This window comes from Canis lupus, chromosome 10 (genome assembly GCF_048164855.1).
Source record: "Canis lupus baileyi chromosome 10, mCanLup2.hap1, whole genome shotgun sequence".
Taxonomy (NCBI): Eukaryota; Metazoa; Chordata; class Mammalia; order Carnivora; family Canidae; genus Canis; species Canis lupus.
The window spans coordinates 28,152,050-28,180,024 of NC_132847.1; the positions used below are offsets into that span (position 1 = coordinate 28,152,050).

The following is a 27,975-nucleotide window of genomic DNA, read 5'->3' on the forward strand; positions in this document are numbered from 1 at the left end:
CATATAGCTGCTCATAGTAAGTTTTTAAAATCATTTGTATTTCCTTGGTATTGGTTATGATCTCTCCTCTCTCATTCGTGATTTTATTAATTTGAGTTTTTCTATTTTCTTTTCAATAAGATTGGCTAATGTTTTATCTATCTTATTAATTCTTTCAAAGAACCTACTCCTGGTTTTGTTAATCTGTTCTACAGTTCTCCTGGTCTCTATGTCATTGAATTCTGCTTGAGTCTGTATTATGTCTCTTGTTCTGCTTGGGCAGATTTTATATGCTGTTCTTTCTCCAGTTTTTTAGGTGCGAGGTTAGCTTGTGTATTTGAGTTTTTTTCCAATTTTTTGAGGGAGACTTGTATTATCATGTATTTCCCTCTTAGGATAGCTTTTGCTGCATACCAAAGATTTTGAATGGTTGTATCTTCATTTTCATTAGTTTCCAGAAATCTTTTAAATTCTTCTCTAAGTTCCTGGTTGACCCATTCATCCTTTAGTAGAATGCTCTTTAAGCTCCATTGTTTGAGTTTCCTCCAAATTTCTTCTTGAAATTGAGTTCTAGTTTCAAAGCATTGTGGTCTAAAAATATGCAGGGGACAATCCTAATCTTTTGGTATCAGTTGAGACCTGATTTGTGACCAAGTATGTGGTCTATTCTGGAGAAAGTTCCATGTGCACTTGAGAAGAATGTATATTCAGTTGCATTAGGTTGGAAAGTTCTGTATAAGAACATAAAGACTCCTAACTCTGGGAAACAAACTAGGGGTGGTGGAAGGGGAGAAGGGCGGAGGGTGGGGGTGAATGGGTGGCGGGCACTGAGGGAGGCACTTGACGGGATGAGCACTGGGTGTTATTCTGTATGTTGGTAAATTGAACACCAATAAAAAATAAATTTATTATTAAAAAAAAGGAAAGTTCTGTATATATCTGTGAAATCCATCTGGTCCAGTGTATCATTTAAGACCCTTGTTTCTTGACAAATACCCACCATTTAGTTCAATGCGGATGGAACTGGAGGGTATTATGCTGACTGAAGCAAGTCAATCAGAGAAGGACAAACATTATATGGTTTCATTCATATGGGGAATCTAAAAAACAGTTAAAGGGATTAAAGAGGGAAGGAGAGAAAACGAATGAGAAATATCAGAGAGGGAGACAAAACATGAGAGACTCCTAACTCTGGGAAATGAACAGGGGTAGTGGAAGGGGAGGTGGACAGGAGGACGTGATGACTGGGTGATGGGCACTGAGGGAGGCAGCACTTGACGGGATGAGCACTGGGTGTTACGCTATATGTTGGCAAATCGAACTCCAATTAAAAAGAAATATACAAAAAAAAAAAAAAAGACCCTTGTTTCTTTGGTGATGTTCTGCTTATAATATCAGTCATTTGCTGTAAGTGCCTTGTTGAAGTTTCCCACTATTAGTGTATTATTACCTACATACCTCTTTACTTTGGTTAATAACTGATTGATATACTTGGCAGCTCCCATAATAGGGCCATAAGTATTCATGACTGTTAGGTCTTCTTGTTGGATAGACCCTTTAAGTATGACACAGTGTCCTTTTTCCTTCTTACTACAGTCTTTGGGGTAAACTTTAATTTTTCTAAAGAGTTCTCCACCCTTTCATTTTCAGGCTGAGGTGTTCTTAGGTCTAAATGAGTCTCTTGTAGACAGCAAATAGATAGGTCTTACTTTTTTATCCAGTATGGTACCCTGTGTCTTTTGATGGTATCATTTAGCCCATTCACGTTCAGAGTAACTATTGAAAGATATGAATGTAATGTCATCGTATTACCTATTCAGTCCCTGTTTTTGTGGATTATTTTTTGGGGGCTTCCTCCTTCTTTTACAGGGTCCCCCTTAATATTTCTTGCAGAACTGGTTTGGTGGTCACATATTCTTTCACTTTCTGCCTATCTTGGAAGCTCTTTTTTTTTTTTTTTTTTTTTGGAAGCTCTTTATCTCTCCTATTCTGCATGAGAGCCTTGCTGGACAAAATATTCTTGGCTGCATGTTCTTATCATTTAGTAACCTGAATGTATCCTGCCAGTGCTTTCTGGCCTGCCAAGTCTCTGTGGAGAGGTCTGCTGTTATTCTGGTATTTCTCCCCTTATAATTTAAGAATCTCTTGTCTGTGCTGCTTTTAAGAATTTTCTCCTTATCATTGAAATTTGCAAGTTTCACTCTTGAAAGTTGAGTTGTTGAATGGTTTTTATTGATTTTTTTTTTGAGGAGAGGGTCCTCTCCATCTCTTGGATCTGAATGCCTGTTTCCCTCCCCAGATTAGGGAAGTTGTCAGCTATGATTTGTTCAAATATACTTTGTGGTCCTTTCTCTCTCTTACAGCCTCTTCTGGTATCCCAATTAGACATATATTCTTCCTTCTCAAGCTGTCATTTATTTCCCTAAGCATTTCCTCATGGTCTTTTAATTGTTTTTCTCTTTTTTACTCTACTTCCTTCCTTATCATCAACTTGTTTTCTATGTCACTCACTCTCTCCTCCACCTCATTAAACCTAGTAATTAGAACATCCAGTTGGATTGCATCTCATTTAACCTATTTTTAATTTTTAACTTATTTTTATTTTAATAGATCTCAGTTCTGCAGTAATGAAGTCTCTAGAGTCCTTTACGAATTTTTTCAGAGCCACCAGTAGCTTTAGAATTTTACTTTTAAATTGACTTCTTGAGGGACAGATGGGTGGCTCAGCAGTTGAGTGTCTGCCTTTGGCTTAGGGTGTGATCCCTGTAGGATTGAGTCCCACATTAGGCTTCCTGCATGGAGCCTGCTCCTCCCTCTGCCTATGTCTCTGCCTGTCTCTCTCTGTGTCTCTCATGAATAAATAATTAAAATCATAAATAAATAAATGAATAAATAAATAAACAAACTGACTTTCTGACATCATATTTAAATCCAAATTCTGTAACTCTATGGCAGAGAGTATTGTTTCTGGTTCTTTCTTTTGTGGTGAATTCTTCCTTCTAGTCATTTTTTTTCCAGTTCAGAATACTGTATGGCTGGGCTGAGTCAAAAATATCAATCATGACCTAAGTAAAATACACTCTATATGTTTCTGAGGAGGTTAGAGACCAAAAATAAAAGATAATAAGAACAGAACAAAATAAACAAAAAGGACCACTAAAGTGAAAAACAAATTTTAAAACTAAGTTATAAAGATAAAAAGTCAAAAACCAAAAACAAAGAAGAAGAAAAAAGCAAAAAAAAAAAGTAAAGAGGAAGAAGAAAGAAAAGGGGTGGTGGTGGTGGTGGTGGCAAGGAATGGTAGTGAAGATAGAATGTAGTCTGCCTGAGAGGTCCTAGAGGGTGATCCTCTTGGTTCTGAGTGTTTTGTGTTCTGTATGTTAGAAGATACTCAATCCCAAATTTATATAAACCAGCAATAATTACAGAAAGCCCCAACATCGACCACAAAAACATAAACAAGATAAAAGGAGGGCAGGATGGGAAAGTAGAATATAATCTTACAGAATGAACTAGCACAGTGTTTCACTTGGTTTTGGGGGTATGTTGGTCATGTTTTAGAAGGTACTAACTTCCACCATTGTAAAACAAAATGAGGCAGGAAAAAACAAACAAACAAACAAACAAACAAAACAAACAAAAATAAAAACCCATATCTCATATATCTACCAAGATTAAATTGAATACATTGAAGGAAATCCAGAAGTGAAAAATATATCTAAGACATGTAGAAATATGAAAGTCAAAAAGAAAAAAAGCTTAAAAATGAAGAGCTGGTAAAATATTGTAGTTAAGGTGGGAAAAGTGAAAAATACTGCACATTTTTAGTGTGATATAAAAATGAGTCATAATGGAAAAGTAAAAAAAAAAAAAAAACCCTCTAGTTTTATATACTATTTTCCCTCAGACCTGGAGCTTTCCAGCACTGCTTGGTCAAGAACGTGATCTTCCCCTGTCCTTCCAGCTGGTCTTCTGGGGGAGGGTCTGCTGTGCTGTTTCTCAGGTGTCTGTACCAGGAGGAGATGCTCCACTTCCTGCCAGGTGCCTGGCTCAGTGGGAGCTGTTTATCCTGTGAGGCCTTTGTCCCCCAGTGGCCCCACCTCTCCCAGGCACAAGGTGAAACAAGGAGGAAAAATAACAATGGCTGTGCCCAGATTTCCAGCTCTGGAGTCGAGCTCCCTGTGAGTAACTAACTGCAGTCTCCCCGTCTGCACTGGCCTAGATGCTCCCGGGGCCAATGCAGGTGTCCTGATCTGCACAGCTTGTGGGGTGCCCAGCAGCAGGAGAGTTCTCACTTTCCTGTGCCCTCCCCAATTCTGCCTGTCCTGGGGGAATGAAGAATCACTGGCTTTGTCCCCTTAGACACTCTGGGATCTGGGGGCCCTGTGCCGCTGGACCCACACTCCCACGGATGCGTCTCCCAGAGGGAATGGTGTACATCCACCTCTGTCCGGAGCTAGCCTATCTAACCAACTGGCATCTCCCAAATGCCCCAGAGCGCTGAGGCACTCCAGCCTTTTACCAAGATCGGACTGTGGTTTGCGGTGAGCTTTCCCTCAGGCACCCCTCTTTATACTTGACCCCAGGAATCTTGAGGCTTCACTGCCCCTCCGGGGATTTTGTCTGATTCCCCTGCTAAGCACTTTTCTGCCAGGGAAAACTCCGGTGTGGATTTTTAAAGTTCCTGCTTCTCCAGGGCTGGGCTTTCACCGCTCCACTTAAGCTGGGCTACTCATGGTTCCCCTCCCCCAATTTATTCTTTTGTTTGTTTGTTTTGTTTTTCACCTTCCTACCTTGTTAGAAGCAAAAACTTTTCTCTCTCTAGCATTCCAGCTGTTCTCTCTTTAAGTCTCAGGTTGAATTCATAGGTGTTCAGGATGTTTTGAAAGCTATCTAGGTACGTTTGTGGGGCCAGGTGAGTTAAGGACCCCTATTCTTTTGCCATCATTCCCCTTCCTCAGAAATACATTGATAATAATACAATAGCATGGTACTTCGACACCCCACTCATAGCAACGAACAAATCATCTAAGCTGTCAACAAAGAATCAAGGGTTTTGAATGACACATTGGACCAGATGGACTTCACAGATATATACAGACCATTCCATCCTAATGCAATAGAATGCACACTCTACTGACTGCACATGGAACTTTCTCCAGAATAGATCACATACTGGGTCACAGATCAGGTCTCAACTGATACCAAAAGATTGGAGTTATTGTGCATATTTTTAAGCCGCAATACTTTGAAACTTGAATTCAATCACAAGAGGAAATTTGGAAGGAACCCAAACACTTGGAGGTTAAGGAGCATCTTACTAAAGAATGAATGGGTCAACCAGGAAATTAAGGAAGAATTTTAAAAATTCAAGGAAACAAATGAAAATAAAAACACAACTGTTCAAAACCTTTGGGATGCAGTAAAGATGGTCCAAAGAGAAGAATATGCCGATACAAGCCTTCCTCAAGAAACAAGGAAGATCTCAATTACACAACCTAACATTACACCTAAAGGAACTAGAGAAAGAACAGCAAAGAAAGCCTAAACCCAAAAGGAGAAGAGAATTCATAAAGATTAGAGCAGAAATCAATGAAATAGAAACTGAAAGAACAGTAGAACAGATCAACAACTCCAGGAGCTGGTTCATTGAAAGAATTAATAAGATTGATAAATCCTTGGCCAGACATGAGAAGATCTTTTTCAAAAAGAAAATAGAAAGAATCCAAATAAATAAAATCATGAGTGAAAGAGGAGAGATCACAAACAACACCAAGGAAATACAAACAATTATAAGAACATATTACGAAAATTATATGCCAACAAATTAGGCAAGCTGGGAAGAAACAGGTGCATACCTAGAAATAGATAAAACACCAAAACTGAAACAGAAAGAAATAGAAAACCTGACCAGATCCATAACCAGCAAGGAAATTTAAGCAGTAATAAAAAAATCTCCCAACTTGGGATACCAAGTAGCTCAGTGGCTACTTGGCTTAGTGGTTGAGTGCCTGCCTCAACTCCCAGGATCGAGTCCCACATTGGGCTCCCCATGTGGAGCCTGCTTCTCCCTCTGCCTGTGACTCTGCTCCTCTCTTTCTGTGTCTCTCATGAATAAGTAAATAAAATCTTAAAAAAATAAAAATCTCCCAACAAACCACAGTCCAGGGCTGGCTAGCTTCCCAGGGGAATTTTACTAAACATTTAAGGAAATACTAATACCTATTTTTCTGAAGCTGTTTCAAAAACTAGAAATGGAAGGAAAACTCCCAAACTCATTTCATGAGGCCTGGATTACCTTGATCCCCAAATCAGACAAAGAACCCACCAAAAATGAGAATTACAGGCAATTTCACTGATGAAAATGGATGTCACAATTCTCATCAAGATACTAACCAATAGGATCCACCAGTACATTAAAAGAATTATTCACCACAAGCAAGTGGGATTTATTCCCTGTATGCAAGGGTGGTTCAATAGCCACAAATAAATAAATGTGATAGATCACATTAATAAAAGAAAAGAATTATATGATCCTCTTGACACAGAAAAATCATTTGACAAAGTACAGCATCTTTTTTTATTAAAACTCTCAAAGTGGGGATCTCTGGGTGGCTCAGCTGTTTAGCACCTGCCTTTGGCCCAGGGTGCGATCCTGGAGTCCCGGGATCGAGTCCTGCTTTAGGCTCCCGGCATGGAGTCTGCTTCTCCCTTTGCCTGTGTCTCTACCTCTCTCTCTCTCTCTCTATGTCTATCATGAATAAATAAATAAAACCTTTAAAAAAATAAAATAAAATAAAACTCTCAAAGTGCCATCGATGAAAAGCCCATAGTGAATATCATTCCAAATAGGGAAAAACTGAGAGCTTTCCCCTAATGTCAGGAACACGACAGGGAGGTCCACTCCCACCACTATTATTCAACATAGCACTAGAAGTCCTAGCCTCAGCAATCAGACAACAAAAAGAAATAAAGGCATTCAAACTGGCAAAGAAGTCAAACTCTCGATGTCTGCGCGCCCTCGTCGCCTGGTGCAGGCCGCCGCGCAGCGGTTCGGTGCAGGCCTCATACTCTGCTGTCTGGTCAGAGTGAAGGAGAACGATGCAGAAGGACTCTGGCCCACTAGTGCCTATACATTGGATTGGCTTTGGCTATGCGGCGCTGGTTGCTTCTGGTGGGATCATTGGCTATGCGAAAGCAGGTAGTGTCCCATCACTGGCTGCTGGGCTGTTTTTTGGTAGTTTAGCAGGCCTGGGTGCTTATCAGCTGTCTCAAGATCCGAGGAACATTTGGGTTTTCCTAGCTACCTCTGGAACCCTGGCTGGCATTATGGGAATGAGGTTCTACCACTCTGGAAAATTTATGCCTGCGGGCTTAATCGCAGGTGCCAGTTTGCTGATGGTCGCCAAACTTGGAATTAGTGTGTTGAATAAACCCCATCAGTAGTACCTATGTCCCAGCTTGGACTCATGAAGAATTTTAAAACTTCTACTATTTTTAGTGTATTAAGAGAAACAAGTATTCTGACATTTTACTTAAAACAAAAAAATAACATTGAACTTCCAGGAGAAGAAATCAGTCATTATCATTACAACCTTAAAGAGGTGGGTGGTATGTAACCTGAGAGCTTCTTCTTATACTCTCATAAAGTTTGATTCTTATACATGATGTTATCTCTTCTTTCTGTATCTATAGGTAAAGCCTCAAGGGGTAAAATGTTAGGTATCAACATTGAGGGCCCTGAAACCCCATGCCCTACTCAGAACAGTGAAAAAAGTCTCTTAGGAGCTTTAGGATTTCTGTTCTTTGGCTCATTTTAGAGCACAGACCTACCTGGAAAGAATGTCAAATGAAATATTGAAAATAAAGTTTACTGTAAGTAAAAAAAAAAAAAAAAAAAAAGAAGTCAAACTCTCACTTCCCAGATGACACGGTACTCTAGGTGGAAAATCCAAAAGACTCCACCCCCAAATTGCTAGAACTCACAGAGGAATTTAGCAAATTGGCAGTATACAAAATCAATGCAGAGAAATCAATTGCATTTCTATACACTAACAATGAGACAGAACAAAGGGAAATTAAGGAGTCAATCCCGTTTATGATTGCTTCAAAAACCATAAGATACCTAGGAATAAACCTAACCAAAGAGGCAAAGGACCGGTATAGAAAACTATACAACGCTTATGAGAGAAATTGAGGAAGACGCAGAGCAATGGAAAAACATTCCATGCTTATGGATTAGAAGAATATATATTATAAAATGCCTATGCTATCCAGAGCAATATACACATTCAATGCAACCCATATCAAAATAACATTGACATTTTTCACAGAACTGGAACAAATATTCCTAAGGTTTATATGGATCCAGAAATGACCTCGAATAGCCAAAGGAATGTTGAAAAAGAAAACCAAAGCTGGGGGCATCACAATCCCAGACTTCAAGCTGTATTACAAAGCTGTAATCATCAAGACTGCATGGCACTGGCACAAAAACAGACACAGAGATCAAAGGGAGAGAATAGAAAACCCGGAAATGACCCTCAACAATATGGTGAACTAATCTTTGACAAAACAGAAAAGAATATCCAATGGAATAAAGACAGTATCTTCAATAAGTGCTGTTGGGAAAATTGGACAGCCACATGCATTTTCATTTTACTGACTGTTACCTTTGTTATGCAATAGCTTTTTAACTTGATGAAGTCCCAATATTTCATTTTTGCTTTTAGAGATGTGTCTTGCAAGAGGTTGCTGCAACCAAGGTCAAAGAAGGTGCTGCCTGTGTTCTCCTCTAGGATTTTGATGGATTCCTATCTCACACTTCGGTCTTTCATCATTTAGGGTTTATCTTTGTGTGTGGTGTAAGAAAATGGTCCAGTTTCATTCTTCTGCATGTGGCTGTCCTTTCGTTCCAGTCCTCTGCAGGTTCCCCTGGTGGAGAGCAGTCAGGGCTCAAGGTCTTGGTGTACCAAGTTGAGAACCCCTTCCCGGGCTTGGGGACCCCAAACAGTTTCCCTGCTCCACTGCTTGGGAATTCCACCCAAGCTCAGGCCCCCAGTTAATTCTGTGACTCCAGGGATCCTGAGACTGCAGGCTCCCACCTAGAATTCTATTTCAGTACCTGATCACCTTTCAGGCAGGATGTCTCTCATTGGAGCAGATTTCTAAGGGCTTTGATTTTGCCCTCTGGGGCTATGTCACTCTCTATCAAAAAGCTCCCACTCCCGCCCCCCCCCCACCATTTATCTTCTGGTATCTCCCCTCAAATTCACTTCTCTGCACCTCCTACCTTGCAAAAAGTGGCTGCCTTTCTACTTGTAAAGTTCCAGATATTCTTTTCTTACATCTCAGGTTGAATTCACGGGTATTCAGAATGTTTTGATAGTTAACTAGCAAAATTCAGGGGACCAGAAGAAATGAAGTCTTCCACTCTTCTGCCAGCTTGCCTCCTCCGACTAGAGCCTCCATTTTTGTTTGCATGTCATTGATAGCCTTTTGAATTTCGACTTGATTGGATTGGATTGATTCGACTTGATTGGATTTTAGTTCTTTTATTTCTCCAGAAAGGAATTTTCTAGTGTCCTCTATGCTTTTTTCAAGCCTAGCTGGTATCCTTATAACCGTTATTCTGAACTCTAGTTCAGCATCACTTTATTAGGTCCCTGGGAGTCAGTACTGCCCTTGTTCTCTTTTTGAGGTGAGTTTCATCTTGTCATTCTGTCCACATAAGAATAGATTAATGAGAGAACAAAACACTAAAATGGCAACAATGACTCCAGAGAAATATACACTAAGCAAGTCAGAAGAGACCTGTAACAAACAAAATAAATTTTTTTAAAAAAGAATATAATTAGACAGGTGAACAGAACAGAACAATACCCTGGATCCTGTGTATATTTTGGTCTGTTTGTTAGAAAACTAGATCCCAAAATCATAAACAAATAACTTATATATGTACAAAAATAAAATTAAATACAATGAAAGGATAGAATGTAAATGTAAAAATGAAAATTAAAAGACAAAGAAAGAAAGAAAGAAAGAAAGAAAGAAAGAAAGAAGGAATATAAACAGACTGGTGAACAGAACAGAACAATACACTATATCCTGAGTGCATTTGGTTGGGTAGAAGAAACTACATCTCGAAATTGTAAAGAAAGAAAAACTTATATATATACAAAATTAAATACATTGAAAGGATAGAATGTAACTGTAAAGATGAAAATTTTAAAAGACTTTAACAAATAATAAAGAAAAGAGAGAATATGATCAGACAGGTAAAGAGAACAGAGCCATACATTAGATTCTGGATATATTTTGGTCTGTTAGAAGAAACTGCATCCTAAAATTTTTTATTTTTTATTTTTTTATTGAAGTTTGATTTGCCAACATATAGTATAACACCCAGTGCTCATCCCGTCAAGTGCCCTCCTCAGTGTGCATCCTAAAATTGTAAAGAAAGGAAAATGTGTATATACACAAATAAAATTAAGTACAATGAAAGGATATAATGTAACTGTAGAAATGGAAATTTAAAAAAAGATTTTTAAAAAAGAGTTGATAAGAAATTAGTTGAAAAAGGAAAGAGAAAATATTAAAATGGAAAGGCTAGAGGATCGTGGGGGGAAAGCCCCTGAACTCTCTCTGCTATATCCCCCAGCGCTGGAGCAGTTAGGGAGGTAAATTGGTCTTGGCTGGATGATCTTGCTCATCTCTGGGGGAGGAGCCTGTTGCACTGATTCTCAGGTGTCCCTGCGAAACTGCACCCCCCTCACCGGGGGCCCGGCTAAACAAGGGGCTCTGGGGTGCTCCACGTGGCTTTTGTTCCCTGAAGGCTTTCTGGGCAGCTTTAGAGGATGAGAGTGAAAATGGAGGCCTCCCAACCTCCAGTTCCGCAGCCTGAGAGCTGGGGCCCCCTCCTCAGCGTGCTTTCAGGGAAAAGCAGTCAATCCCTCCTGTCTCCCTGCTGTCCTTGGCAAGCCCATGCCGCGCTCACCAACAGCCTATGACCAAGCATTTCTCTCTCAGGTTTATATATGCCCCTGTTTCAAGTCTCTATACCCTACAGAGTACTGCCCTGCGCGCCCAAACTGCTCCTCCCAGGGGAACAAGAGGAGTCTCACTGAGGTTTTGCTGCTCACTGGGACCCTGCTCCAGTTCGCAGTGGATGGTAACCCCGAGCTGAGAGCCTAGTCCCCGGCTCTTTGACTGCAGCAGCCTTCCCTGCTCCGATGCCTGGGAACTCGGCCACACACAGCCACACCCCGCCACCGCCCCCCCCCGCCCCCTCCCCCGCGCCCCTGCCTCCTGTGACCCCAGGGACCCCGAGACCACACTGTCCCACCTAGGATTCCACCCTGCTTCACCACCTGAGTGCCTTTCAGCTTTCAGGATGGATGACCCTCACTGGAGCAGACTTCTAAAAATTCTGCTTTTGCGCTCTGCTGCTCACTTTCCCGTGCTGGCTTACAGAGGCTCCCTCCTCCCATGGTTTATCTTTGATGTATTGGCTTGCATTCACTTCTCCACAGTTCCTACCTTGCAGAAAGTGGTCACTTTTCTATTTGTACAGTTGCAGCTATTCTTTTCTTAGATCTCCAGTTGAGTTCACAGGCATTCAGAATGATTTGATAGCTATCTAGTTGAATTCCTGGGACCAGATGAAACTAAGGTCTCCTACTCCTCCATCATCTTGTTTTACTGATTTTGGTACAGAATCTTCTGAATCAGCCTGGGTTCTGGAAATCCAGACTAAGTCCTATTCTGTTACTCTGCCTCAGGATCTTTGTTCTAGTTCTTCTCTGTCTGAAATGCTCTTCCTCCATCTTTGTATGACTCCTTTTTTGTCATTTAGATCTCAGTTTACATTTTCCCTCCTTTTCAGAAAAGCTTTCCCTCTCTAACCTAATAAGGATCAATCCGTCTCTTTGTCTTTTCTCTCTTTTGCCATTTCCAGTGATGATTATCCAGTATCCAGTAAGTTGATAATGCCCTCACACAGAATAGTCCAAAACAGAAACTGGAAAGCCATAGTATTGTGAAGGTGTGGGGACGTTGGATGTTATGGGGAAAATGATCTTAGTAGTTATGTAATCTAAGTCCTCATTTGATAAGAATTGTCACATTCCTCAATTCTGGTGGGTGTTTTGTTTCGTTTGTCCACAACAGTCACAGAGAGCTGGTGAGCAAAGGTAACAGTTGTGTCTATTGGAATGCTTCTAGGGGCTATACACGGTTGACTCTCAGGATAGATGATGATGATGTCAGGTCAAATCAGGCCTGGTTTCAGTTAGTTTCTAGGCAGGTCATATCTACCTTCAAAGAGAAAATTTTGTCTGCTCCTTGAACATGCACAAAACCCATTCTCCCCAGGGGATAGTTATCTCTGAATATGTCACAGAGAAATCAGGGACCTTAATGTTACAGGATTTTGTGACGCCTTAGTGCCCACAGTTCTTGGTCACACTGCTTCAAGGAATGAAGAGGTAGACCAGACAAAGAGTGGTGGGCACCAGTGCAAAGTGTTTTGAGCAAAAGTATAAAGCTCCGGAGAGGGAAGGGGATCCAAGTGGGTTGTCCTCAGTATTTCTAAATTTAGCGGTTATTATGAGCTCTTTTGTGGAACTTTCTTAAGTAATCATGGTGTACTGAGTCTTGCCAATCAGGGCTTTGGTCACTTATCTGTCTAGCTATTAGGTTAATGTCCAAGTGCTAATGGTTTCTTCTTCTTCTTCTTCTTCTTCTTCTTCTTCTTCTTCTTCTTCTGACATCTGGGGGCTTAGATCTAGCTGCTCCTTGTCTGTGATATTGACAAATGGTTTTTGTGGTTAATTGTCTTATTTTAGGACACTTTGCAGAAGTCATTCCTGCAAAAGCTGCAAAGCAGAATGTCCATGCCGTCCTGTCTAAGCTGTAAAGCAGGAGGTCAGTGCTATTTTATTTTAGCTGTTCTGACTCCATATTTTCTTGTTGGGGACCCTGGCCCTGACTACGTAACTGTCCAACTAACATAAGGAAATTTTTTTAGGAGGCTTTAGGGATCTTCTATTTCCTCTTCTTCATCAGGAGAGAGTGGGACTAGATGGTCTCCAGGTCTGAGACCAAAGGCTCTTTAGAGAGCAGATGAGGGAGGGTAAAGGGTATAGGGTGCTCAGTTACATTTGAATTTCAGATAACAAACATTTTTTTTAAGATTTATATTCATTTGTGAGAGAGTGAGAGACAGAGAACATGAGTGGGGGGGAGGGGAGAAGCAGAGAGAGGGAGAAGCAGACTCCCTGTTGAGTAGGGAGCCTGACATGGGGCTTGATCCCAGAACCCTGAGATCATGACCTGAGCTGAAGGCAGATGCTTAACTGACTGAGCCACCCAGGCACCCCATAAATATTTTATTAGTAAAAATATGTCTCTTCCAGTAAGCAGGGCTTAATTATACTACAAAATGTTGCATGGGGCATAGTTATACTAAAAAATATTCATTGTTTTTCTGAAATTCAAATATTCGATATTTTTTCTGGCAGTCCTAGGAAGGAGTGACCAATATTTAAAATAAATGGCTTCTCTAGGAGGAAATCCTGAGACTGGGAAAAACAGAGGCCAGAATGAACAATGACTTTTTGAAGAGAGAAATGAAGGCAGTTTCTTTCATGCCAATTAAGCAATCATAGATGACCCTGTCAGAAATCCAAACTCATGACTAACATGGGACTGGAGACCAGGAGAAGCAATTTAAAAGATTAAGAGCCAAAGAAGCAATTGTCACACACAGAGCCAGCCAACAGACAGAACAATCCCATCCAGGAAGGTAAGAGCATGGCCGTGTCCAAGAGAACAGGTTTTGGGGGATTCTGGTGGGCTCCTCCTCCCTCCCTCATTGCTTCACAGTGCTTGGCTAATAGCAAAATTTCTCCTCAATGTAAGTCTCCAGCTTCTGAGGGCTCATGAAGTCTCCTCCTAGATCCTGTTCCTAGACTGCCAAGAAGCAAAGCAGAGAACCAGGAAGAGCAGTTATTTAGGCTGCATCCTACTTGTGATTCTGCTTGTGTATTCACTTGAAAGATTGCTTTTCTTGGTTTGGGATGAGGTACATTTGTTGTCCCTACACTGTTTGCAGAGGTTTACATATATTTACAAAAACAATTTAATGCAGAATTGGGTTTAGTAGCTGTAATTTTGAACATAGGTCTCACCCCTACATCATTCACCTGAGATGATCAGTGAGTTCAACTATAATTTCTTTTTTACAATAAAGAATGAAAATTTACACAGAAAATGCCCCAATAGAAAGGGTTCGTGTGGCAAATGCCCCACTCTGTTCTTCCACTTCTCTCCTATTGTTTTAAACAGGCTCATTAATATAATTCTATTATCAGATCTTTGAAAATCATAAGAATAAGAGAGAAGAAAAATGCACAATGACATTGAGAGAAGAAAAATCGCTGTTGGTTTTCAACCAGTACTCTTTAATCATGACCTCTGCAGTTCATGAGCTTTTTGTCTATTTGTTTGTATTATGGTTTTAAACTTTGTATTATATATATTCCATATTATGTATATTCTGTGTATGATACACATACATACATATTTAAGCCCTATTCATGAGACTTGAATGAAGGAGAAGCAGAAATTTATTTTAGCGGGAGGGAAACAAATAGACAAAGTCAGGTTATGGGAGTCCTTATCTTGGTTTGGGCAGGGTGAACATGGACAAGCCCAGGCATTTCCTTTGTTAGAAGGTGGACTTGGAGGATGCTGTGCTCAGCTACATACTCATATGGGATCATAACCGTCTATTTGACCACAGATTGACATCAAATTAATATGTTTGGAGAGAAATAACTCCTTTTATTAACCAGTCTTCTGCCAGTGAAAGTAAGGAATGAATACAAATGCCTTTTGTGGAGGTGTGTGGATGACTAAGTTGTTAAGCATCCGACTCTTGATTTCAGCTCAGGTCATGATCTCAGGGTGGTGAGATGAAGCCTCACATGCAGCATGGAGCCTGCTTAAAATTCTCGCTCTCCCTCTCCCTCTCTCCTCTCACCTCTCTAAAAAAATAAAAATAATAAAAATAATAAAATGTCATCTTTAAAGAATGTATTTTGTTTCTCTATAAGCTTATGGTATAGAGTAAATTGATAGGAAATGAAGAGCATTCCTCCCCCCCAAATAATAACTCAATTTCAAAGTTTTTGCTTTTGTTTGTAGTTTCTTCTTTGAACTCAATTTTCAGTTGGTGGAAGCAGTTAGAAACCTGAGCAATTTCCACTGGATATCAATGAAATAAGCAGGTACAAATTCTCTCACAGAGAGAAACCAGAGGGTCCCAGCTATCATTAATGTTAACCTGGAGAGAGTTTTTTGTAGATATTTATGGAATGCTGTGCGAGGATGTTCTGAATGTGTTAAATGATGCCTGTTTGACTTTGCTATTAGGTGTTCTGTGGCCTTATCCCACAAGATGCCAAGAGAAGAGGCTCACTTCATCCTTGGTTATCCCAAGAAGGGGCATAACCACTCCTACATCACAGCTGAAGAGTAAGTTCAAAATTGGATCCAGTGGGGTTTCCAGTTTGCCATTTGCAGACAGCCTGCTGATTTCCACAAGCATATGTCTGTCAGTAAATCTCTCTAGTGTTCATTTCTCCAGAGATTAAAACCCTGGCAATGAGGTGATGGGACCCCATGTCCTACAAGGGGCTCACTCAAGCTTTTCTGAGGCCATACAGGCTAGGAGATAGGAATGATAAGAAGTTGGATCTTGGCATTTTTGGGGGGTCTGTATTCTTGGTTATTTGGCTTTCACTGTAGGTTCCCAGCTGGAAAACATCTGTCTGGGAGCAAGGTGACTCTTTCCTCAAGCCTTGTTCTGTCTCCTCCACTCGGGCTCCTGGAGGTGGCCTGTGGATAGAACAAAGGTGAGTTGCCAAAGAGCTAGTAAGAATGAAGGGCAGGTATGTGCAACTGCACTCTGACCCTGCTTATTATTTCTGCATCATAGTTTTATTCTAAGGAAAGGTGTTTAAAAGTATGAATTAATTTAAAATAAATATTTATAGGATTCAGCATTTCTAAGTGCTAAGCAATGTATAGTCAGTCTAAGATGCTATACTTATCTGTGAAAAAATTTTACAGTGTAGTGGAGAATTGGGCTCAAGAATAATTTTGGCAAGCGTAAGTGCTGTAGTGGTAGGACAGGCTGCTGGGACACATTCTGCATGTACTAGAGTACACAAGAGTATGGTGCTCTAGATTGGGTTTCACCTTCTGAATGAAGACTCCAACAGGACAAATAAGGTACCGGGTTTTTATTTGGACCATGTCTTAAGTGATCTAGTCAGAAATTCCTGCAAATTTGCTCTCCCTTGGGGAAGGAACTATTGAAAAATCTTTACTAGAGTGAACTAGCAGGGGCAAGTAAGATGTGGAACTCATTAAAGGCACTGAGGAAGAGTTTAGGCTGGGAGCATTTCCTCAGAAGATGCCAGTGGGATTTTCTAACATCCCTGCATGGTCAGTTGGGAATGGGGAGATTTTCTGAAAAAATATCCCAAGAGTAAAAAATGTATTTTTGGGGGTATGTTTAGAGTACACATGATATTAAGTAGGATGTTGTTTCAGTTTCTGTATGATAATTCAACAAGCTGTATCTCTGTAAAACTTTAGTAAGAAGTGAGAGGGCATGCGTCACTCATGGAGGTTTTGTAAAATGCAGTTTCCCAGGTATTTCTGCCAGAGAGGCTGATTTGGTGGGGCTCAGAGTTTGCACTTTAACATCCACCTCAGGTGACTCTGCTACAGGAGGCATTTGGTGACACTCTAGAGAGTCCTGCCCAGCTGCAAACTGCATTATTTTGGTGTGTCTGGCATATCCTGATGTTTTCTAATCTATCAATCACTGAGTGTGTGTGTGTGAATGCAATGTGACTGTGCATAAGGAACTGGAACAGAGCTCTGTCTGTGTTAGGATATCCAAGGGGATAACCACAGCCTTGGTGGGTGAAATTGGAGCACAAGCATGCCAGGAATTGAATCAGCTGCCTTCAGTCACAAGAGCCCACTGAATGCTCCTTGTGACAGCTTCATATCAGGAAAGGGCGATATGGCAGGAAAGGCACTGGTTGGGTATCTTAGGCCAGTCACTGTGAATTCTGGTTCTGCCACTTACCACTTGTGCATCATTGGGCATTTTACCAGTTTAAAATTATGGGGATACCCGCTGTGACATGAACATCGTATCTACCTCACAGGATTATTGTGATGATGAAATAAAAGCCTATATGTGGGGTGCTTGGCACAATGCTTGGCACAAATCAGTGCTCAATGAAGGACAGAGTAGCTGCTAAGGTGGTGGTGATGTTGATGAGTCTCAGTAGGTCTCAGCTTCATGATCCACAAAGTGGGTGGACTGACCTGCATAATTAGGTCAGAGTTTTTATCCAGCACTGTCACCCAACTGGTTTAGAGATGGACAGGATAGACTTGATGCCTCAGCTGCCTTGAGAAGGAGGTGGTCAGGTAGTTGGTACAGGACAAAGATCTCTCCAGGAGAACCCTCAGCTATATTTTGATTCACCCTCAGCTGCTCAATCTCTTATATCACCCAGCTCTGCAGAACCCTTTTTTAGCAAGTCACAGCACTTTCCACTCTGATCATGTTGTGATGTAGAAAATCAGGCAGATGTTAGCTAATTGTTATACAGGGAAAGCACAGCTTTCAGACCTGTTTCCAGGGCCGTTGCAGTAACTAATCTTTCCCAGGGGCCACTGGACACAGGGCTCAAAAGGCTTGTTTAGATGCCCAGATTGCTCCTGCTGCTGAGGAGCAGAACAGTTTCAGTGATGCTACAACTTTGCTGTAGGTTCAGCTCAGACACTTCTCCCCATGATTGAGTCCCAATGCTCTATCTTTTAATAATCCATGCCTGGCTAGTTGGGAGGTGCTTACCTAATATCTGCAATCTCTGACTTCAAATGTCAGCTGGGGTCTCTGACATGGCAGCCAAGCAGGCTGGAGAGATCAGGCCTCTTGTCTCAGCATCCCCAGAGTTCTATCTCTAGCTCCATTCTGAAATGTCTTTTCCAGATCACTTAGGTGATAACAGAGTAAGGAGCAAGGACTGACCCAACTGGTTTGGTCCTTGGTCATCCTGAACTGGATTCCTTGAGCAAGCAGAGGCCAGATAGGAGCTTGCCTAGCTGAATGTAAACATGAGTCAGATGTCCTGGGATACCCTAGCTGGGCTGGGCTCTGGTATCCCCATGCAATAGGTATAGTCTTGGATATCTCTAAATCCCGCAAGCCCTACTTCCACCCCTTCAGTCAAGATGTGCCAGTTCTAACCCTCGATGCCTGCTTTAAATGCTCTCTCCTTCTCTTCATTACCTTTTCTTCATCTCCAACCAAAACCTGCTGTGTGGAAAGTTGTGGATCTCCTCATTCTCACTAGAGTGTCAATACCCACAAGAGGTGAAAGTAACGGAGAATTAAGTGGTTAGGACAAAGGAAGGATGGATCTTTAAAGATGGTATTTCAGATCTTCAGTTCCAATTGCAAATGGAAAAAAATAATGATGTTGGAACTAGCATCATGCCCCAAATCCACATATTTATACATAATTATTTTAAAGAAGATATTAAATGGCTCATTAATTTTGCAGATGTGGATTTGTAATCACTCATAATTCATTTGTTCATTTTTAAAAATATGTTTGGCCATCCATCCAAATGTCTATTCATCCATCTATCCATCTTCAAGAAATATTTTTTGAAACACCAGAGTGCCTGACATTTTCTATGCATTTTTGGGATTTGAAAACAAATCCCAAACCAAACAACTCATTTGGGAACTCCTTTCCTAGAAGAGACAGGTAGGCACACTGCCAATTACCACTATAGGGCTGTTTATGAGAGAAGCCAGAATAGGTTGCCATCATCCTGGGAGGGGTGATGCTGAGTCTTTGAATGTGAATATATTAGTCATGGGCAAGCAGTGAGGGGATGAGTTTCAGGCAAAGAGGACACAAACACAAATGAAACAAACTCAAGTTCAAATCCTGGCTCCATCTTGTGCTACCTCTTTATAACCATCAGCAAAGCACTTAACCTCTGAATCTATGTCCTCACCTGTGAAATGGGGATGATAAGTGGTGCCTACTTTACAGGGCTGTTGTGAGAATTAAATAATCTAATATATGTAAAATGTTCATCATAGCAATCTTAAGTTAAGTTAAGTATCAATCCTTTTTGTGGACTGATAGTTGGGGGGAAACGCCCTGATGAAAAGAAAAGATAACTCAGTCTCTGTAAATACATTGTTCACATATGGGTTAGTTGCTCCTGCACCTCTTGTGCCTGGAACTGGGATGGTTAGGCCATGCCAGTTAGCACTACTTATGTGGGCATACATCGGAGAGGCTCCTAAAGAAGCTCCTGTCCCTCGACACAGGTGCTGGAGGTTGGTGGGTGTTCAGTGTGGGGTCAGGTGGGGTGGGGGTGGGAAACTACTTGGGAAATGGAACATGTGGCTTTGGGATGGGAAAGCTCCTGTGAAGATTGAAGACTGATGTATGATTCATCACAATCTAGAACAAGGTTTCTGTACCCAGATGGATTTGTCTATCTCTTGGGCCAGGGCTGCAGGGATTGGAATCTTGACAGTGATCCTGGGAATTTTGCTGCTCATTGCCTGTTGGTATTGTAGAAGACGAAGTGGATACAGAAGCTTGAGGGTTAGTAAACTTTCTGCTGCTGGGATCCCTCCAGATCCAGGACACCCTTGCCCTTCTTTCTCTGAATTTCTGGGGAGTAAGATAACATTCTTATGATCACCTTTAACTCTCATTTCTGGTTCTGACGAGTCTTTCTCTTCTTCTTGCAGCTTTTCCTTTGCTTTTGCCTAGACATGAACTCCAACCAGAAACTTGGCCCACCTCTTTGGTTTCACTCACAGCAAACTTAAATGCTGAGCACTGATAATTTGTGGAGCCCAGGGGTAGGGGTTCTGATCCTTTTGCACAGCAAACAGCAGCATGTGAGTTGCTCCAGGTCTTATCAATCATCCTGAGGATTCTCAGGGGTTCTGTTCCTCCATTTAGTGGCTGCTCATCTCACCTTGCTGCTTTACCCCTTTCCTCCCAGTTTCCCTGGGAGTGCCAAGTTCTTCTAACTCTGTTATACCAAGCATTTAGCATAAGTAGGACCTATCCAGCCATCAGTACAATAAGTAAACCATCCACCCCTCAGCAGCACAAAGGACCACTGGGTTATTAACAAGGTCCATTCTCTTTTGATGGCCAATGTAGTTTTGACAGAATTTTTTCTTCTTTACCCATATGAGCAGGAAGCTAACAAATTACACAGTCTAGTCTTAGAGTAGCAGTGTCTTCCATAAATGGGAAACATCAACTGAGTTGCTAAACTATAAGAACTACAAGTTTCACTTCAAAGCGGGGTAGCACCTTAGGTCTTAAGCATCCAGAGGCATTATCCATTGTGAGCAGTGGAATGAAAAAAGAATTGCAATTTCTCTCTCCCCTTCCCCCTCCTTCCTTTTCTCTCTCTCTCCCTCCCTCCCTCCAGCTTTCCCTACCCCTCTCTCTTTCATTACACATCTGAAAACTGAGTTGATACATAATGGAATAAAAGTATCTTTACAAAAGATGTTGGAAAGTCCCATTCCTCACTCAGCAATTTAGGCAAAATGGTTGTGTGGTGGAGGGGAGGGTTGGTGTAGGTGGGGATTTGGAGTTTGGCAGTCTGAAGAGGAGTCGAGGAAGGTGAGAGCTCTAGCTTTGACTTCTTCTCCTTGTCAGGAAGTTTGGGCAGTCCCAAGTGTCCCTTTCCTAATGCCCATCTTGCCAGAGTGCCCCAAATACAAATCATGAAAGACATAGCAGGTTTGGGGGATGACACAGAAACTGAGCAGTAGCCCTTCAGTATACTGACATTTAGCAGAAAGGAGAATCGCGGAGTCTGAATAAGATTCCAAACCAAGTACCATAGGAAAGCTTTGGGCTAAGAGGTTAGAGATGGACCTTGCACTCGTATGATACCTCATTTGGGCTGTCCACAACAGATTAGGGAGGGACTTTGCCTTCTGACACAGAACTCCATTTCTGCCTCTAGCATGGAGTTAACATTGTCTTGTAATTGGTTATTTACTTTTTGCTTCTTTCACTCCTTTTCTTTCCCCCACATATGAACTGGGACCAGAGAATATTTCTTAGACATCTTTGTTTCTCCAGTGCCTGGAATATAGCAGCCACTCAATTATATGGCATCAGCATTTGGTCTCATTGTCACTGACTTGCTTGGTGACCTTAGATTTTAACTTCCCTGAGCCTCATTTGCTCTATTCTACACCTAGGCACATGTGATGTGTCTTTATTCAATATATATTTTCTTCTATATTTTTATTTAATTCTGTGCTTGTGTACAAAAACACATAATAGTTTAGTCTTTTTTTTTTTTAATTTTTATTTATTTATTTATTTTTTTTATGATAGTCACAGAGAGAGAGAGAGAGGCAGAGACACAGGCAGAGGGAGAAGCAGGCTCCATGCACCGGGAGCCTGATGTGGGATTCGATCCCGGGTCTCCAGGATCGCGCCCTGGGCCAAAGGTAGGCGCTAAACCGCTGCACCACCCAGGGATCCCCTAGTTTAGTCTTTTAAGGAATAAAAGCTCTACAAACTCAATGTGTTAGTACCCTAATTGTCCATAACTACTAGCTTGATGCTTCTGGACAAAAATACAATTTTTTTTCACTTTCTGCTTCAACACTCTCATCTTAAATTTAATTAAACTATAATAGGCAGTCTTTAATGTCATAAGCTCAGACACTATGGACATTTTGCTTAGTAAGGTTCAAGTTCAACCTACCATGTCTCCATTCCTCTAGGTCTAGATCAGTGATTTATAGAGTTTCTGGAATTTTTATGAGATGGAGCTGTGTTTAAATTCTCTGGTTCTCATGGCATCTAAAAATGCTGTCATTTATTTTTTAAAATTATATTAAAATCTCGTTTTGAGACTTAGTCTTGAAAAGCTGGGTTGGAATCCGTAGTTTAAGAAACTTAGGCAAAATTATGTACAATAGTGCACGTAATACTGCATTTAATTACATAATTACCTCCCTGCCTCTCTTTGGAGGTTTCCCCCCTTTCTTTCTTTTTTTTTTCTTTAAATAGGCTCCACACCCAACATGGCCCAGTCAATTAAGTGTCTGGCTCTTGTTCTCATCTCAGCTACTGATATCAGGGTCAAGAGTTCAAGCCCTCCATTAGACTTTGCACTGGGCATGGAGCCTACTTAAAAAAATAACAATGGTAAGCCAAAGGACACAAATGACAATAAATGCAAATTTCAGACACCTGAGTTTTAAGCTTTGAAATGTTTATTTCCCCACTTTTTCTGAACATAGAATGGTAGCAAGATTGGTTGGAATTAAGATCTCCTAAAATGTTTCCACTGACTCACAATTCCCTTTAGCCCCAAAAAAACATCTTTTGAAAGATTGCTTTTAGTAGCAACTTGCTTCTGCAGGAAGATGATTTGTAAGGGGATGAAAGTTGTTTTTTGCATTTACCAACTTTATCCTTTCACCTGGAGGTTTAAGACATAATGCTTTTTGATTCTTGGAGAAGAATTTTGAGGACCCCCTTGACAGCTCAGTTTATATTCATGTTTCATATGTTGTGTTTCTCAATGGTCAGGGGCCCCTGTACTCATATCTGGAGCTCTTGCTAAAATGCAGATTCTGGGACCCTCTCTGAGGGTGCGACCCAAGAAGCTGCCTTTTAAAATGCATGCTAAAGTTTTAATGCAAATGCAAAGAACTAGCAGTGAGCTGAGTAGATCATACTCCTATCCCATGGCAAGTGAGAAATTTACAAAACAGAAAAACAACAACAGTGATAATTAAGGTAAAGGGAGAAAATGCATTGAATACTTTACCTGCAGTATATTGCTGGGACTTGGGAAGAAAACAAACTTCGCGCATCCTTACGTCAAGACCGGGCCCTGTGTATATATCCTTCCAGGGGGTAGCATCAATATTAATTTCAGACTAGAGTTTAGGAAAACTACTTTTTTACAGACTGAAGACTGTGTAGTTATCAGCCCCAATCCATGTCTGGCCTCACCTCAGTGATGTTCCAAACACTTCACTCTGGGAAACCTACCTTGATGCCCTCTTCCAAGCTAGTAGACTCCAATGATCAGTCACAGTCCTCAGAGAAGCCTGAAGAGCTGCTCAGCATCCACACAGCCTCCCTGATCCAGCCTGTCTTGGCTAGTACCACAGAGTGTATGCTGCGAATGCCCTACTGTCTGGATTTAGCTCACTGATATGTTTAGGTCTGTATTTTAAGAAATTGAATTAGGTGCCAACATTTAAAAGTAACAGTTTACATAAAAATCTTGATTTCTAGTTTGTTTTTTAAAAAATCAAAGATCTGGCAAAAAATGTCAGCTGCACAGTGATTGTCCCTTTAGATAAGATATACTCCTTCCTTTCCTGTTGTCCCCACCTGGCCCTCTGATGCATATGCATTATCTGCCCAGTCCTTCTAAGGATCTAAGTATAGCTGGGTCACCCAGGTGCAGGCAATAGGGAAGTGCTCTATGTGCAGAGTGGTGGTTCTCCATGTGGCCCTGGATGAGCAGTTTTGACACTATCACCTGGGAACTTGTTAGAAATGCAGATTATGGGCCTTACCCTAGATCTACTGTGTCAGAAATCCTGGATGTGGGCCCAGCAATCTGTGTTTAACAAGCCCTCAAGTGATACAGATGCATGCTAAAGTTTGAGAACTACCATTGTGGAGAATTTGATAATAATACAAGCAACTAAAATCTGCTTTTTATTATGACAGTGTGCCAGCAATTTAAACTATGTCAGTGATGAAATGCTCCATCTCATCACAGTACATCACTCCTGAAGTCCCCATTTGGGTATGTCTCTGTCCTGCACAATCTGCTGTCATTCTCTTCTAGGGATGGAGAATATCACCCCCAAAACCTGTGCAAATCACCAAACTGAGCTCTCACCCACCCTTCCCTACAGTGACTCAGGGTGTGTAACTTCATCTTAGGTAGACTTATGTTGCAACTTGACTTGGAAGCTCAGGCTACCACAGCATTCCTACCACAACATGTGCATTTGTTTAAATGCATATGCATAGTGTTTAAGATATTTTGCTGTCATTACAGGGAAGGCAGAAATAGGCAGTGAGTCCCTGCTGCCAAGTTTCTCATATGCTTGTCCTCGCTAGTTTGATCATCTCCACTTGCAATCATTCTCTGAAATTCTGGGTCACCTGGGTGGATCAGTTAAGCATCTGTTTTTGGCTCGGGTTGTGATCTCAGGGTCCTGGGATTAGGCCCTATATCAGGCTCCCTGCTCAGCAAGGAGTCTGCTTCTCCTTCTCCTTTTGCCTCTCACTCCACTTGTATGCTCTCTCTCAAATAAATAAAATATATATATATATATATATATATTTTTTTTTTTTTAAGTCATTCTCTGAGGTTCAGTGTTCAGATTCATTCTTTTTCTCCTTCCCTTTAAAAATATTCACTGACTGGGGGCAGCCCGGGTGGCTCAGCAGTTTGGCACCACCTTCAGCCCAGGGTGTGGTCCTGGAGACCCTGGATGGGGTCCCCATCGGGCTCCCTGCATGGGGCCTGTTTCTCCCTCTGCCTGTGTCTCTGCCTCTCTGTGTGTCTCTCATGAATAATAAAATCTTAAAATATATATATATATATGTGTGTATATATATATATATATATATTCACTAACTAATGGGTGTCAGGTGCCATATTAAGTGCTTTACCTTTAGTTTTAACTTCTACAACTCTGAGTGGTAGGTGGCATTCATATTAAAGATGCAAACACTAGAATTCAGAGAAGTAAAGTGACTAGCCTGAGGACACATTGCAGGTAAGTGGCAGAACCAAAATTTAAAAACCCATTCTTGGGGCACCTGGGTGGCTCAGTGGTTGAGTGTCTGCCTTTGGATCAGGTCATGATCCTGGGGTCCTGGGATCCAGTCCTGCATCAGGCTCCCCAAGGGGAGCCTGCTTTTCCCTCTGCCTGTGTCTCTGTCTCTCTCTCTCTGTGTCTCTCATGAATAAATAAACTCTTTTACAAAAATAAACCTATTCTTAAAAAAAAAAAAACTTATTCTTAAAAATAACTTCATTTTTCTTCTCTTTTCTTACAGAACTCCATTCTTTTTTCTCACCCACTGACCTTCATGCATTCACATTTCAGGACAAAAGTATTCATGCTGGCACTCAAAGTACCTTAAGAGGAAGATGTCCACATGAGGGTTTTGGTCACCAGCACAGCAAACTGCCTTTTCAAGAGAGTAATTGTGAACTTGTGGTAGGTTGAGATCTTGCATCTTGGTGTTCATTGTGTGGCTGCTTTTAATTCCAATGAATAAAATTATTCCAACTTAAGCAAGGGCAATGTGTATATATGTAATGCTATTGAACTCTACACTTAAAATGATTAAAATGGTAAATTTTATATTATCTGTATTTTACCATAATAAAAAATTAAACAATAACAAAGATAAAAAAAAAAAAAGATGGAAGTACAGAGATTTTCTTAAATTGTGTCCTGTCATAGCCAGGTTTTCCAGGGCCCATGATGAGATCCCTTACATATGTAGTAAGATCCAAAGAAAGAACTCAATTCTGGATATAGTATTTTTTTGTCTTATGTCTTTTTTTATGTCTTATTTGCCTTTTTCTGAATGTAGATATATATATATTTTTGTATATTTTTTTATTGGACTTCCATTTGCTAACATATAGTGTAACACCCAGTATTCATCCTGTCAAGTGCCCCCCTCAGTGCCCATCACCCAATCACCCCATCACCCTGCTCACCTCCCTTCCACCACCCCTTGTTCTTTTTCCAGAGTTAGGAGTCTCTCATGTTCTGTCACCCTCACTGATATTTCCCGCTCACTTTCTCCACTTTCCCCTTTATTCCCTTTCACTATTTTTTATATTCCCCAAGTGAATGAGACCATATAATGTTTGACCTTCTCCGATTGACTTACTTCATTCAGCATAATACTCTCCAGTTCTATCCATGTTGAACCAAATGGTGGGTATTTGTCATTTCTTTTTTTTTTTTAATTTTTATTTATTTATGATAGTCACAGAGAGAGAGAGACACAGGCAGAGGGAGAAGCAGGCTCCATGCACCGCGAGCCTAATGTGGGACTCGATCCCAGGTCTCCAGGATCACGCCCTGGGCCAAAGGCAGGCGCCAAACCGCTGCGCCACCCAGGGATCCCGTATTTGTCATTTCTAATGGCTGAGTAATATTCCATTGCATACATAGACCACATCTTCTTTATCCATTCATCTTTCGATGGACACTGAGGCTCCTTCCACAGTTTGGCTATTGTGGACATTGCTGCTATAAACATTGGGGTGCAGGTCTCCCAGCGTTTCACTGCATCTGTATCTTTGGATGTAGATATATCTAAGGGAGGAGGAAAAAAACATCTGTTATTAATTGTATAAGCTGTGCAGTCTAACAGAGTAGCCACTGGCCACATGTGGCTATTGAGCACTTGTAACATAGTAGTTTGAATTAAGATGTGCTAATACATACTGGATTTTAAAGACTTAGTCTGAGGAAAAGAATATAAATAATTCATTAATGATTTTTATATCAATTACATGTTGAAATGATAATATTTTGACATGTGGGATTAAATAAAATAAATTATGAAGATTAATTTTACCTGTTTGTTTTTATTTTTGTAATATGGCTACTAGAAAATTAAAACCAGATATATGGTATACTGTGTTTTCTATTTCTATACTCTATACAGCACTGGTACAGATGCAGTATATTTTAATGGTTGAAAGAACAGACTCTGGAGCCAAATTACTGTGAAGTTGTGTGACCTTGGACAAGTGACTTGACCTCAGTTTTCCAACCTGTAACATAAAAACAATGAAAATACTCTTAGAATTGTTGTAAACATTAAATGAAGGCCTAACACATTGTACTGTACTGATAATAGCACTGGCCTTTAGACACAACTACAGAGATCTATATATATGGTATATATGTATATTAGTGGCTTTATACAGTGTTCAATAATTCACTATTTAGGGCTTGGGACTTGTACTGACAAGAATAATGAAGATATAAATAAGTTTTTGAGATTTTGGAAAGGCCATTAGCTCTATTTTTCTCTACTCTTCCCCCTCCTGCTATTTCAACATACACACTTATGAAATTTAACAATGATTATCTTGTTGGGTCGGGAATTAGATGCGAGCACTTACAAGGTTCAGTCCAGAGAAGTAGTATACATATGCTGCTGACCACTAACTTTACCCCTCTTCCAGAAACCTCTGCACTGTTGCCAAGCCCATACTCTCCCTTTCTCATTTTCACAGGTTCCCAATGCACCACCTGCCTATGAGAAACTCTCTGCAGAACAGTCATCACCACCTTATTTGCCGTGAGAATGCCAAGAGGTGCTTAAATGATTTCCTTCACACTTCTGCTGGATTTTAATGTGGATACCTGATGTTCTGCTTCAGAATACCATAGAAACAGTGTACATTCTCTCTAATACTAAGCTTGTTGTTAAATTCTTAGTAGAGCAACTAGCAATACTAATTGAGGGAATGATGAGAAATATTAAAGTGGAAAAAATTTTGTCAACTAACGTTGTAATGCCTGATACAATTTATGCTAGTAGTAATTCTAATAAATCTATGGTGTTATTATCTGAATTTAAATTTAAATACGTGTTCTGGGATCATTCAATTTTTTTTAGTTGAAATTTGGCTAATAACTAACAAACTACTATGCTGATTTTTGAAGAAGCAATCTTTTGACCAACATGAACTCTAACAGAATTGTTGCAGATGAGTCTGTGCCATGGAGTATTCACAAAGGATACCTCTATAGGTTTAAGACAAAGAGCTCGTGATCCTGGGTGGCTCAGT

The 27,975-nt window shown here is 40.7% G+C and overlaps 2 protein-coding genes across 6 annotated transcripts in view; both read left to right on the forward strand.

Moving 5' to 3' along the window:
* MLANA (melan-A) overlaps positions 1-27,771 on the forward strand; it is a 75,289-nt gene extending 47,518 nt beyond the window's left edge. Inside the window, exons 3-9 of one of the 5 annotated variants that reach the window (XM_072841264.1) lie at positions 12,825-12,903; positions 13,545-13,783; positions 15,187-15,269; positions 15,415-15,516; positions 19,613-19,709; positions 25,253-25,366; positions 27,418-27,771. In XM_072841264.1, the coding sequence (XP_072697365.1) occupies positions 15,440-15,516; positions 19,613-19,709; positions 25,253-25,366; positions 27,418-27,486 (357 nt within the window). In that variant the 5' untranslated portion in view covers positions 12,825-12,903; positions 13,545-13,783; positions 15,187-15,269; positions 15,415-15,439 and the 3' untranslated portion in view covers positions 27,487-27,771. Of the gene's footprint in view, positions 1-12,824; positions 12,904-13,499; positions 13,784-15,186; positions 15,270-15,414; positions 15,517-19,612; positions 19,710-25,252; positions 25,367-27,417 lie in introns of all 5 variants that reach the window. The other 4 variants (XM_072841263.1, XM_072841262.1, XM_072841265.1 and 1 more) reach the window with 4 other exon arrangements.
* LOC140641425 (transmembrane protein 14C) lies at positions 6,994-7,647 on the forward strand. The gene has a single exon (XM_072841256.1). The coding sequence runs from the start codon at positions 7,081-7,083 to the stop codon at positions 7,423-7,425; it is 345 nt and encodes a 114-aa protein (XP_072697357.1). The 5' UTR covers positions 6,994-7,080; the 3' UTR covers positions 7,426-7,647.
* Positions 27,772-27,975: the final 204 nt, after the last annotated feature.